Genomic DNA, 13,538 nt, shown 5'->3' with positions numbered 1-13,538 from the left:
CTTGAACGGAGGACTCTGGCCCTCCCCTCCAACCCCACACTGTAGTTGACAGGGCACTTTACTGGGCCCATTCCATTTTCCAACTTCTGCTCTCATCTCTTCAATTCCCTCCCAGAATCACAATAGGGTCCCTGTTATCATCACCTTCCACCCCATCATCCTCTGCCATTTACGCCACTTCCAGCATGATGACCCCACCAAACACCTTTTTTTTTCCCCCCCTCCCCCCCTTCAGTATTCCAAAAGAACCATTTCCTCCCCAACACCCTGGTGCACACCTCAAATCACCCCCAATACCACCTCCCCTTCCCATATCACCTTTACATGCAAGTGCAAGACTGGAACACCTGCCATTTCACCTATGAACAGATGAACTAGGAGCAGGGACAGGCCACTTGGCCCTTCGAGCCTGTTCTGCCATTCAGTAAGATCATGGCTGATCTGACTGTAACCTCCTGCCTACCTCCAGTAACCCTTCACCCCTTATCAAGAATCTATCTACCTCTACCTTGAAAACATCCAAAGACTCTGCTTCCACTGCCTTTTGAGGAAAGGAGTTCCAAAGACTCAGCGAAAAAATGTTTTCTCATCTCTGTCTTAAATGGGCAACCCTTTATTTTTAAACAGTGACCCATAGTTCTAGATTCTCCCACGAGAGACAACATCCTCTCCACATCCACCCTGTCAAGACCCCTCAGGATCTTATGTGTTTCAATCAAGTCACCTCTTACTCTTTTAAACTCCAGCAGATAGAAGCCTAGCCTGTCCAATCTTTCCTCATAAGATAGCCTGCCCATTCCTGGCATGAGTTTAGTAAACTGTCTCTGAGCTGCTTCTAATGCATGTACATCCTTCCTTAAATAAGGAGACCAAAACTGTACACAGTATTTCATATGTGGTGTCACCAGTGTCCTGTACAGCTGAAGCATAACCTCCCTACTTTTGTATTCAATTCCCTTTGCAATAAATGATGACATTCTACTAGCTTTCCTAATTACTTGCTGTACCTGCATACAAGACTTTTGTGATTCATGCACTAGGACACCCAGATCTCTCTGAACCTCAGGGCTCTGCAATCTCTCACCATTTTAGATAATATGCTTTTTTCACTCTTCCTGCCAAAATAGACAATTTTGCATTTGCCCACATTATACTCCACTTGCCAGATCTTTGCCCACTCACCTAACCAATCTATGTCCCTTTGTAGCCTACGTATGTCCTCTTCACAACATCTTTCTTTCCAAAGGTTGGGGAGGCGATGGCATAGTGATATTGTCGCTGGACTAGTAATCCAGAGACCCAGGGTAATTCTCTGGGGACCCAGGTTTAAATCCCACCACAACAGATAGTGGAATTTGAATTCAATTTTAAAAAATCTGGAATTTAAAGTCCAATGATGACCATTGCCGATTGTTGTAAAAACTCATCTGGTTCACTAATGTCCTTTAGGGAAGGAAATCTGCCGTCCTTACCAGGTCTGGCCTACATGTGACTCCAGACCCACAGCAATGTGATTGACTCTTAACTGCCCTTGTTCAGAGGGCATTTAGGGATGGGCAATAAATGCTGGCCTAGCCAGCAATGCCCACATCCAATAAATGAATTTTTAAAAAAAGACCCCAAACACTCCTCTCAGGTGAAACAGCAATTTGTGTGTATTCCTTTTAGTTTTAGTATACTGTATTTGCCGCTCACAATGTAGTCTGCTCTGTAACAAGCATGAACCCCAACTTCGGATCTCCTGTCATTTTAATTCTCAACCCTGTGCTCACGCTGACCTCTGTCCTCAGCCTTCTGCAGTGTTCAAGTGAAGCTCAATGTAAGCTCAAGGATCAGCGCCTCATCTTTCAATTGGGAGCTTTACAAACTTTAGACTCACCGTGGAGCAATTTCAGACTCTGACCTCTGCCCCCATTTTTTTGTCTCTTTGCAGGTTTTGGTCTTGAATTGTTTTTCTCTTGTTTGTACTCTCGGATGGCAGCTCTTCATCAGTCTGCCATTCACACCACCTCTAGACGCATTCTTTGTTTCTTTATTTGTCCCTTTGCCTCACACCACTATCCCTTTTCTCATTTAATCTCTCCTGTCTTCCACTCTATCTTTTTCCAACTCTCCCACCTTTCACTCTAAGACCCATTGCGTTTCTAACTTTTCCCAGTTCTGATAAGATCATTAACCTGAAGCATTAAATCTGTTTCTCTGCAAATGCTGCCTGACCTGCTGAGTATTTCCAGCATTTTCTGCTTTTATCTTTCCTAATCAGTGTAGCTAAGCTTCAGGTTGAATTGACACACAACCCATCAGGAGCAGCAAAGCTTTATTAGATGCCTTTGTAAAGATTGGTATGATATTGAGTCCCGGTAGTATGTGCTGCAGCCAAGACTGAGCCTGCTATGTTAAGTGATTGTAGCAAGTAGAGTGAGTCTTGAGAACTAAGGCTGATACAAGCATCACCCCCTCCCTTCCCCAATAAACGATCATTATTTTTAAGCTTCTTGACACCCTTTATCTCCAAGGTGTTAAAAGTATACATTTTTACTTAAATGTTCCTTTTAGAACTAACTAGAATGAGTTATAAAACACTAAGCAAGTTAATAAACATTTGCCTCTTGAAAAGTGTAAGAAATTTTTGTAAGAAATTTTGTAATGAATGTTGAATTATGCAATACTTGGATGCTTTGTTCAGTCATAATTCAGGTACCCAAAGCTTGCAAGTTAAGACTTTGTTTTTGAGAAGTAAAGTGCCAGACACCAAGATGGCAAAAAGTGGGATAGAAGATGTTGTACAATAGCTTGGATTTGAATGGGTAGAGAGTTGTGAGGAGGTCAGCCTGAGAGAGTTAAAGAATTTCACAGCTCTAGAGAATTCCTGTATCGGAGATGGTGGAATGAGCCTTTATTTCAAGACAATCAGAATGCAACAAAGATTAAATGTGTAGGATGGCATATCTGGCGTGTAACAGGAAGAGAGAAGAACTTAAGAGAACTGATGGTAATGGCAGCGCCCTTGACTGGTGCTTCACTGAAATAATTTCCTTTTTATTTTAACAGATGGAGTGGACAAGACATCGACTATTTAGTATGCTGTACTTAGCTTGTGAACACTTATTGAGAGACTGACATAACACAGCAGCTGCAGGAAATGCCACTGAAGTTTGAGGGTCACTACACCTTACAATGTATATCTTCGCTGATCTTTATTTAACCTTGGGGGAAATAGACCGGTACTCAAACTACTTCCGGTCCGTTTTCCAGTATATTTTTGTTTTAACTTTTTTTCAGCACCCATCTGGTAAAAGGTTCTGAACCGGTACAAATAAGTCATATAGCTCAAAACTTAATTTAAAGAAAACTGGGAACTAACATGAAATTAGTGATTGACAGTGTAAGGTGGTGAGCAGTGCTCATGACAGAGAGAGAGGAGACGGGAACTCTTGGCTGATATTACAATGGTCTTAACAGAAACCTGTACATGCTGTGCTGTCATATAGGTCTGGTACCCAGTGCATGCAGTACTTGGCAGTAATACAGGTCTGGCTTTTGCATCTGTCTATCACTAATTTAACCTAAAACCTCTGGTCAACTGTCAAAGTGATGCATACAAGTTAACCATTAAGAAAGTTTTAAAATATATAAAAGAGGTGTTCTGTTCTGAAGCCCACATTACGTTTAAAAAAAAAACTTGTTGCATTATCCATGCATTGCTCCAGTAAACTCCAGTTAAGGAGCTGCAAAGAGAATTAATCAGTGCAGTAAGCAAACTGGGGAAACAACTGACTTTTTTTAATCTGGTGTTATTGTGTTACTTATATTCATCTGTATATTTGTGCTTGTATCAACAGCAGAAATACATCTGTGAACAGGCTCCAAAATAGCACAGTTTAGACTAAATTCTCTCTCTTCTCTCTCCCCCCTCTCTCTTCCCCACCCCACTCTCCCTACCCCCTCTCTCTCCCTCCTCTCCCCCTCTCTCCCCCTCTCTCCCTCCCTCTCCCTCCCTCTCCCTCCCTCTCCCTCCCTCTCCCTCCCTCTCCCTCCCTCTCCCTCCCTCTCCCTCCCTCTCCCTCCCTCTCCCTCCCTCTCCCTCCCTCTCCCTCCCTCTCCCTCCCTCTCCCTCCCTCTCCCTCCCTCTCCCTCCCTCTCCCTCCCTCTCCCTCCCTCTCCCTCCCTCTCCCTCCCTCTCCCTCCCTCTCCCTCCCTCTCCCTCCCTCTCCCTCCCTCTCCCTCCCCTCTCCCTCCCCTCTCCCCCTCTCCCTCCTCCCTCCCCCACTCTCCCTCCTCCCTCCCCCACTCTCCCTCTCTCTCTCTCGCTTTGTGGTTGATATTGTTTGGTTGTTTCATAACTGTGGATTCCTAGCAGGAGGCATCTAACTGGATGTTTTCCCCACCTCACCCAAAAACCTATCACGATGAAGCCCCTCAACCCCCACGTCTTTTTAACTTCTCAATGACTGGGTCCTTGAAGGAGTCTCAATGCCTCTTGTTCATTTGGCTGTGGGTCAGTGTGATTTTTTTTTTTCTCTCTTTTACATTGGAATTTCATGGATGCCAACTTGATCTTTGGGGAATTTGGAGGAATGTGTGCTGACTGACTTTCGGAACACTGGCCATGGGTTCAGAGCTTGGGGTGGTGGGAGTTTGAAGCGGTGTTTGACTCTTCGGCTGGGATTACTGCTCTCACATAGATTTTGGGAAGGTTGAAATAAATGAAAGGCCCTGAAAGAGTCTTGGGTGACACCGTTGCAGCGGCACCTGTGAGCAGTGATAAACAGACTGTGCCTCTTAAAAAAAAAAAAATAGGCTTCTAGAAGCTGCGATTTCCAATGCTTAGCATACTTTAACTAAGGGAATGCTCTGACATTGGATCCTGACCATTAGAAACTAGGCCCTGATTTTCTAGCTGCCCGTAAGAATAAACTAGAAATCATCCTCTCCCTCATAATCCTCCACTGCCATGTCCAATCTTCTTCAGTATATAATGCTTGCAGTTACACAGTAACCTGTGAACTCGGAGTAGAACATACTTTTTTTTTATTTCTCCCCCACCACCCAACCTTTCCCCAATCAAAGCTTTTAGTCTGGTACCAGATCAGCTAAGAATCTTGCTGCAGAAATTCTGGGGTTAAACCTATGACACATCCACCCCAGGAAATTCTTTGCTTTACAGTGTCTTAGGATGGAATTGAAGGTCTGTCCTGATGCTTTGTGCTGGTTGCATAAGTCATGAATTTTGCCAATTCAGGTCTGTTGGACCGAGTTTTGCTTTGGGGTGGGTTGGGAGGCTGGGGGAGTGGGGCAAGAATTGTGAAACTTGGCTTGCTGCAGGGGCATGCCAGTTTGATTATTGAACAGTAACACAGCAGGAAAGGCCCATGTCTGCTTCATTTAAACACCAAATAAATAGGCCTCTGGCAGAGATCAGACATTCACGATGTTACTGCATACTGAGAAGTCTGTTTTGTGTTTGCTGCCCAAATGTAGAAGTCTTTTGTGGCCAAGTGGTGGGATATTGGTGTTTCACTCTTTTCAAGCATTGTTGCTTTTCATGCCACCTTCATTTGACAGTAGGCAATGTCTAAACTTAAACATGCAGCTATGTGATTACACCAAAAAAAACCACTGGCCTCCTTCCGGTTGGAGGGAGGTGGGTGGGGGAATGGAAAGGCCCCAGTGTTTTTCCTAATTAGTTCCAATTGCAACATTGACAACAAAAAAAAATGTTTACTGCAGTTTTGTAATGTTGGTGCTTTCAGAACACAATATTTCTTTGTGATGATGTCAGAAAGGTAACCTTTTTTTTTGAAAAACTTTAACACAGGAAGCAAGAAATCGGGGAGGTGTGTATTTGCGTAACCCTCCCCGATCGCTTACAGTTGCATTTGAAGAGAGTTCATAGGTCATAATTTTCTAGCATGAGGCACAGAATTGGGGGTGGGGGGGCGGGGTGGGAGGGGGGTGGGGGGGGGAAATGTGTATGTTCAAAGATGAAAGGTTTCATGTATATAGTAAATGTATGTATGGAAAAGTGAGATTAATTCTCAAAAGGGTATCAGTTATATAAGGGCCTGTTTATATGAATCACATTTTTGTTTTTGGAGTCTTGTGGCTTCAGCAAAAAAGTTTTATGTGTTTACATTTTAGGAGGGGGGGCATGCACAACACAGGCATGACTTTAAATGACTTTGGATTTTTTTTAATGGTCCTGCCACATCGGTGAACAGATTTATTCTGAACTTGTCTCAATGCTGTTCTAGCTGTCGTCTTGAAGAGGCGAGTATAGGGGTAGGATGACCGTTTCCCACTCCCAAACCAGACTAAAAGAGCAAAGAATGGGATGTGGCTGCCCCCATGCAAGGAATCACCTGCTTGTGTAAACTTTTTTTTTAAAAAAAAAATTCTAGATTTGCAAAACCTCAAATTTTTTTTATGTCCATTTTGCAAATATTTCAATTGCTGAGTGGCTGTCCTAATTGCTACAGGAGTAGGGACACCTCATCACCCTGTTCATGAAAAGATTGGATGTGAACCCTTCCATATCACCAATTCCCCGCCTGATGTACACCAAAACCCTTGTTTTCCCAACTTAGTGTCGTGACAGAAGAAGGTAAGGAGGCTTGTATTTGAGAAATACATTTTCACAAGACCCAACTGGAAATATAATTGTATGGTAGGTCACCTTGCACAGCATTTAAAAACCCCCATTGAGGTTTGTGACTTTGATTTTGCGACTTCTGCATGAAATGTACTTTTACAACTCCTACCTTAGAGCTGCAAGAAAAAGGCATTGTTCAAAAAAAAAGATAAATACAAGAAGAGATAAGCACATTATTAAATAGGATGGTTCCTTAATTGCCAAAGAATCTGATTGATTGGCATATCTGTTTGGAGTGAATAGATGCTTCTTATATTTGAATCTGTGTGTGGTTTATCCAGACTCTGAAGGGAGGTTAAAATGAGGGTCTCCTTTTCTTGCACAATCTATTAGAGACAGCCTGCTGCTCTGAACTTGCCCTCAGAATGCTGGAATCCCATTACATTTACATTTTTGTTCATATTTTTTATACAGCAACCCACCCTTATTTAAACAGTTTTATAATTCCACAAAAATTAGGTCCCTTTTTTATGTTTTCCATCACTTATCTCTGAACTTTGCATCACTGCTACAGTGTATGCCTCAATGCTGCACTTGGTCCAATGTGCAGATCAGTTCTGTTGCTAGGGTGCTGGGAGACTGGCTTTGTTTTTGCTTTGCCATGTTCCTCTGGCCTCTTTAGAGGCCACAGTTTTTTTTTTCTCTATACCAACTCCAGAAACAGTTCATGGCTACAGTTGAGCACTGAAGTTGCTTCTTTTGCATTGCTTGGTGCCAGGGATGCCAGATTAGCCATATAAAACCATGGCCTGTCACCATCTACATTTTCAATGTTTTTTTTAAACAAAGACCATCTGATAAATTTATTAAGTTAGGCTTGGATGTTAAACTTCACCATCCTTTACAAAGCTGATTGCATTTGGCGTCAACTTTCCTGTTAAATGTAGTGAAATTGGAATTGCAGCTGGTTCTTGTGGGGATGCAAGTCCAATATGTATCCCCAAAAAATATAATTATCTGTTCCATACTGAATGAAAAGGTGATAACTGTTATTCACCAGATAGAAGGCACCACTGTACAGCCAGCTCTTTTTTTATTGCTTTTTCCCCCCACCTCTTAAAGCTATTTGTTTCCCACTTAGCTGGAATGCACATCCCCTGGCACAGCCCAATTGTACATGTGCCAATACAGTGAGACAGTCTAATACTTGCCCTTTGAGTCACCATATTCTTCATACTTTCTCAGCCCCAACCCAGTTCTGTCCCTCTTCCTGCTCAACTGAACTCTGAAACCAGTTGGAGTTCTGCCATTAATGCATGGTTAGCTTGCGAAGTTCACTCCCTAAAGGATGCCTGTGCTGTGTTGGTGAAAGGCTGATGTGTGACTAACTGGGGAGCAATGTTGTAAGCAGTATGATCCACCATTTTTGTTCAAATTTAAATGCTACAAAAATGAAAACAGCTGCCCCAAAAGTCATTGTTTAAATTTTTTCCAGTCTTTTCCTAAAATATAGATTTTGTCAATTAGATTTGGTGGATTTTTTTTTTGCTGGAAGTCAGATTGTTGATCTATAGCATTGTCGTAAATGCTGTAGGTCACTGTAAACCCAGATAAGTTTAATGTGTTTAAATATTTTTCCTCTTCCTATAGAGAAGGCCTCCCTGCAAGGGGTCAACTAGTAGGGGAAGGGGGGCTTTGTATGCACTGCATGTAGTTGGATTGCCAGAGTACATGCTAGCAGATAACTCACCCTCTCCCTCCCACTCCCCCTTTCCTTAATATGAGGAAATGTAGAATGTCAATACTCTGCATCACCGATCTGTTAATTTTGTTTTTAATTGCACCTTTAAGTTGGGGCCTAATGAAAGGTGAGTTGCTTTCCTTGAGAACTATTCCTAGTTTTTAGTAAATTTGAATCACCTGTCTTGTGTAGGCACACTACAATTTCTACTGGACTGGTTTAAATTAAACTGCAGTTAGTCACTATGCTAATAAATATGGCTTTCAAGGCAGTCTGAGGCTAAATCACACACTGAGCATCACAAAATGCAATTCTGCAGAAGTTTCAACTTGCTGTCTTCATCCTTTTGTATTCAGCCAATGTAACGAGCAGTAATTTAGTGTTAAACCATTTAAGGAATCTTCCCTTCTCCCTCCCCGCAGACTAAGTAAAATAAGATTTGGGGTTTATAAATATCCCACTTTACCACCCTTGGGTGTATTGGTCTGTTTTAGAGATTTCTTTTTTGGTATCCACAGTTGTACAGCTGCCCAGGATATTACCATAGCAACAGTTTCCTGTTTCAGAATAACACTTGAAATTAGAGGCTTGAACTGGGTATAGAGGGGCAGGCCCCCCATAAGGCTCAACCCTGTTCCTATTCAGGCATCTGTACAGTGTATGATGCAGCCTTGTGTACTTTGTGTCTAGTTAGTGTACAGTGCTATTGTGAGATACGTGTTGCACAAATTTCTGGGTAAATTGACGAAAACTGAACAACTACTTCTATTTCCATTCCAGACCTTGAGTGGATAATTTGTGGCAGCAGTTAGACTATTTAACTGACCCATAAAAGGCAATATTCATTCATTCAGGAACATGCAGACCTTAAGCTACTAAAGTGAAGCTTTTCCACAGGCCCTAATGAGTGGTTTAGTGTCTCTTAACTTTTTATAACTTTTTCAAATCTAGGAACTGGAAAAAAGTTTCTTTTGCAGGGCCTTGTCCCATGTTTACATAGATTTTGTTACGACTTAGTTCAGGGTTTCCTGAATCCTTTCACCCAGCTTGTTTTTCACCCCTCGTTTCAATATCACTTTGTGTCTGGTTTAGAAAACTGCACTGCATGTATGGTTTATGCCACGGAATCCAATTTTTAAAAAATAATTCTTCAAACAATTGAAAGCTCAGTTTAGAGACAGTCAGTGGGATTAAGCATTTTGAAGTTTCAGGCTTTCAAATCAGCTCCCATCAAGATTGGCATTGAAGTCTAGAGCTGAATTTGAAGGTTATCTACTGCTAGTTATCTGTACAGCTTAGGAGAAGGGCAAGATCCTAAAATAGAATAACTTAGTCACTGAGTTTAATTCTAAATCCTGGGCTCTACTTGAAACTAATTTGGGCTGAGATTGGGTGGGCAGATGAGGAGGAGGATACACTCTTCCTCAGGGAAAACGGCACAGAAGTATCCAGCTAGTTTTCAATAAAAATGAAGGCAAAAACCCTGTTTCTTTTTTGCTTAGAGCCTCACAACCCTGTTGCACCATGTCTCAGTGAAGTAGGGCGTAAGTAATGCAGGATGACTGGTTAACTCCCACACGAGCTGTTTTTAGGAACATGCTAAGGTCTGGAATGGATCAAACTGGATTGGGATCTAAACCAAAGTCATTTAAAGTTCATTGTGTTTGAAGGTTCACTCCCCACCTTTTTACAAGCTACGATACATGTTTAAAACACAAGTTAAGTTACCCTTTTTCTATTATACAATTATTATTTTTAAAAGCCTTTGCAGCAGGTTTGCTTCCTCATGTAAAAGGGAAGTTGTACTTCTCGAGACAGAATTAGAGAGGGCTTTGGGAGGGGGGAGGGTTTGAAGTATGAAAGAATAGAGGATTGTTGAAGCAGTGTTGGAGCTGGCGTTGAAATGTTTCAAGTCTCTAGCAGCTGGGTTTGTGCTGCTGGGGGAGGGGGGATTTAATAGCCAAACTTTGGAATATGCCTGTTCCTTAAATATTTTGCTTTTCCAAGGCCAGAACAGACTCATTCCTGGTTTCTAAAGTTTCATTTCACATTCTTTTAGCACCTTGACAATTAAACACGCTGGAATATATCCATTTCTGGGAGCACATTAACTAACTGTGTGGCCCTTCATTTCTGTCACATGCCACCTTTTTAAGTTCTGGTTAATGGATTGAAGGTTGTTTAGTTTTGGTATAGCCATTAATGGACCTCACAGACCTGTAGTCCTGGCATCATCTGGACACAGCATAATGGGGCCATGACTCAAGTTATTTGTTTAGGTTGAGTAGTTGGGAAACATCAAAAAGACCTGTTGGTAACTGCACCCCACCCCATTGTGGTACTGAACATTCTGAAATGTCCCAGGTTTGATATCTGGCCTGTGTTGACCTCCAGGAGGTGGCAGTAAATGTTCCTCGAGAAGAGATGTCCAACAGGTTTGCTAGCCTTGACGGCAAGCCATTTCCCCCAATCCTGGAATTGTGTGGATGTTGGGTGAGAATGGAATTGGACCTGGCTATGCCAACTTTCACACCCAACCGACACGTCAACACTTTGGTTTTCCGATGGAGTGGTCAGGCTGCTTTAATTGGCTCCCCTGGGAGAGAAACAAGAAAAAGAAGCACCACACCAGTTATGGTGTAGAGATACGAATCCTAAAAGGACAGTTTTCATGCAGCTACACTGGGAGAAGTTCGATTTAGATTCCAAAAACTCCTCTGTGCAATGAGGTTTGTTTATATTCCTCACACCTGTTCACTCATTAAAACACACGAAATTCTGGTGATTAAAACCCACAATAGCAAGGTAGAATTTCTTCCTCCATCTTGATTCCAGAATTTGACCCAATTATAAATCTATTTACTAATTTAAAGAAATCTAGCCCAGAGTGAAGCTTCTGAAGAAACCAGGAATCTCTGCTCCGCTGTAAAGTTAGGACATCCCTTTGTGTTCTGTCTGACGCCAGGAAAATAATTTTCTTACTAAACAATAAATATCCAAAAGTGCTTAAAAGTTGGAACTCTTTTTTTTTCCCCTGGATTGTGCTATTATTTCATGTTCTTAGAAGTTGCTACTTATTACAGAGAGCATGGCACTGGGAGTGGGTCAGTTTTGATCCTCAGCTGAATTTCAAGTGATTTCTGATTTCTCTCATGCACCCTCATTCCTGCACTTCAACTGCTTCTCCTCTTAAAGCCACTACTGAGTCCAGCGTGCGGTGCTGGTATTGGTGCATTGGACAGGGAAGGATGATGGCAGATACACGCTTCATCTGAGGATTCAAACGCCATCAAGGGATTTGGTGGGCATAACGTGTTTTTATGTAAAAATGAAACTGCAAGGGAAACATTTCAAAGTGCTATATAAATGTAGGTTGAAATTTGCAACAGGTAATTCGTGCAAAAATATTTAACTTATTGATGAAAATATGTACCAAGTTCTGGTACGCAGTGGATGGGAGGGATACAAATGAGTTGTGAACGCTGAGATGGATGTATGGAGTGACAAAGGACAAGATCAGGAAACTGTGCATCAAGGGCTGGGGGTGCGGCAGCAGTCAGTGAAAATTGTGGAAGCATTAAAGAAAGTAGCTGAGAAGAGATTGAAATGGTATGGCCATCTGTTGAGAGGACGTGTTGAGGCAAATGATGGAGATGAGACCCTGGGAAGAAGAAGAAGACGACGAAGACCTAAAGACCAGATGGAAGGATGCAGTAGCGAGACACAGTGGTACTGGAAGAATGGGTGACTGACAGGAGGAGATGGAGAAGGGTGATCAACCAGCATTGGGGTGACCCCCAAGTAAAATAGGACAAGCTGGAAGACCATGATTGGATGGGAAGATAAACTGAAAATGCAAAAAAACATGATGCTGAGCAGCTACAGGGAAGAGTCAAAACCGGGAAAACTCTCTTTAAAATAAATTACTAGAAAAAGCTTTGTTGAAATGGTGGAAAATTTGACTTTTTATATGCTCCATGCAACTGTCTGCTGATAGGCATCAGGTGTCCTGCACAATTAGGAATGATGAACCCACTGGGCTGTTCAGGAATCTTTAGGCTTATTTTGCTGTAGTCCTACATCAGAATGATTAATTTCCATTCCAAATCTGTCCCTCAACACTAAATGCTTGTTAAAAGCAAAATACTGTGGATGCTGGAAATCTGAAACAAAAACAAAATACTGGAGAAACTCAGGTTTAACAGCATCTGTGGAGAAACAGAGTTGATGTTTCGCACTTGACTGAAGGAGGGTCATACAGACTCGAAACGTCAGCTCTGTTTCTACACTAAATGCTTGTTGTTTGTCTGAATTATTACGTCTAACTTAAAATTACTGTTTGTTAAAATAACTTTCTATTTTAATTGATTTCGATGGAAGTGTTAAACCTCAACAGCCATGATCCATCACTATAATTTCACAAATAAATATGAGGGGGTTACTTTGGTGAGTATTCTGAAACCTGCCATTTACACCCCTCTAAGCTAAGGACCACCAAACCCAATGAATGTTTCAAGTAGCACGTATTTTCCATCTGACCCTTGATTTGATATGGAAATGACTCCCTTATCTGACCCCAGCTTATGTTCTCCTCAGAAGCGCATTGCATAAATGAAACATCCTAGTGTGGTACTGAGCAATACAGATCTGTAAAGTCCAACTCACAGCCAGTACTGGGTTAAGCTGATCTTGACTGGACTGGCATTATGGGTGCTGCACCATCAGAGGTGCTCTCTCTTGGATGAGACATTAAACCAAAGTCCCATCTGCCAATGCAGGTGGATGTAAAAGATTGCATGGCATTATTTGGAAGAAGAGCAGGAGAATTATCCCTGGTGGCCTGGCCAACGTTTATCCCTCAAATCAGCATCACAAAAAACATTTTGCTCATTATCAGTTGCTATTTGTGGCAGCTTGCTGTGCACAAAATGGCTGCTGCGTTTCCTACATTACAACAGTGACTGCATTTCAAAAAAAAAGTACTTCATTGGCTGTAAAGTGCTTTGAGACTTCTGGTAGTTGTAGAAGTCTTCCTCCTATAATTGGATGCAATAAAATGCCACCCATACAGTTTTGGTGTTGAATTTGCTGATCTCTACCTGGGTGATGGTATAGGCTTTAATGGACTCTCACTCCATTGGGTTAGGAAGGAGAAAATCCTCAGGGGTTCCTGCTTCCGATCTCTATCCAGTGGCCTTACCCGAA

The 13,538-nt window shown here is 42.1% G+C and overlaps 1 protein-coding gene across 4 annotated transcripts in view; it reads left to right on the top strand.

The window, feature by feature from the left end:
* Nucleotides 1-11,345, top strand: part of samd4b (sterile alpha motif domain containing 4B) — an 82,506-nt gene extending 71,161 nt beyond the window's left edge. For 3 of the 4 annotated variants that reach the window (XM_078533199.1, XM_078533200.1, XM_078533198.1), the window contains one exon: nucleotides 3,052-3,942. In XM_078533199.1, the coding sequence (XP_078389325.1) occupies nucleotides 3,052-3,080 (29 nt within the window). In that variant the 3' untranslated portion in view covers nucleotides 3,081-3,942. Of the gene's footprint in view, nucleotides 1-3,051; nucleotides 3,943-9,835 lie in introns of those variants that run through there. The other variant, XR_013573912.1, reaches the window with a different exon arrangement.
* The last annotated feature ends 2,193 nt before the right edge of the window (nucleotides 11,346-13,538 follow it).

Source organism: Cetorhinus maximus, chromosome 32 (assembly GCF_964194155.1).
Source record: "Cetorhinus maximus chromosome 32, sCetMax3.hap1.1, whole genome shotgun sequence".
In the NCBI taxonomy this organism is placed as follows: domain Eukaryota; kingdom Metazoa; phylum Chordata; class Chondrichthyes; order Lamniformes; family Cetorhinidae; genus Cetorhinus; species Cetorhinus maximus.
Note: the sequence above shows the minus strand (reverse complement) of the source record. Positions and strands in the feature narration are given on the sequence as shown.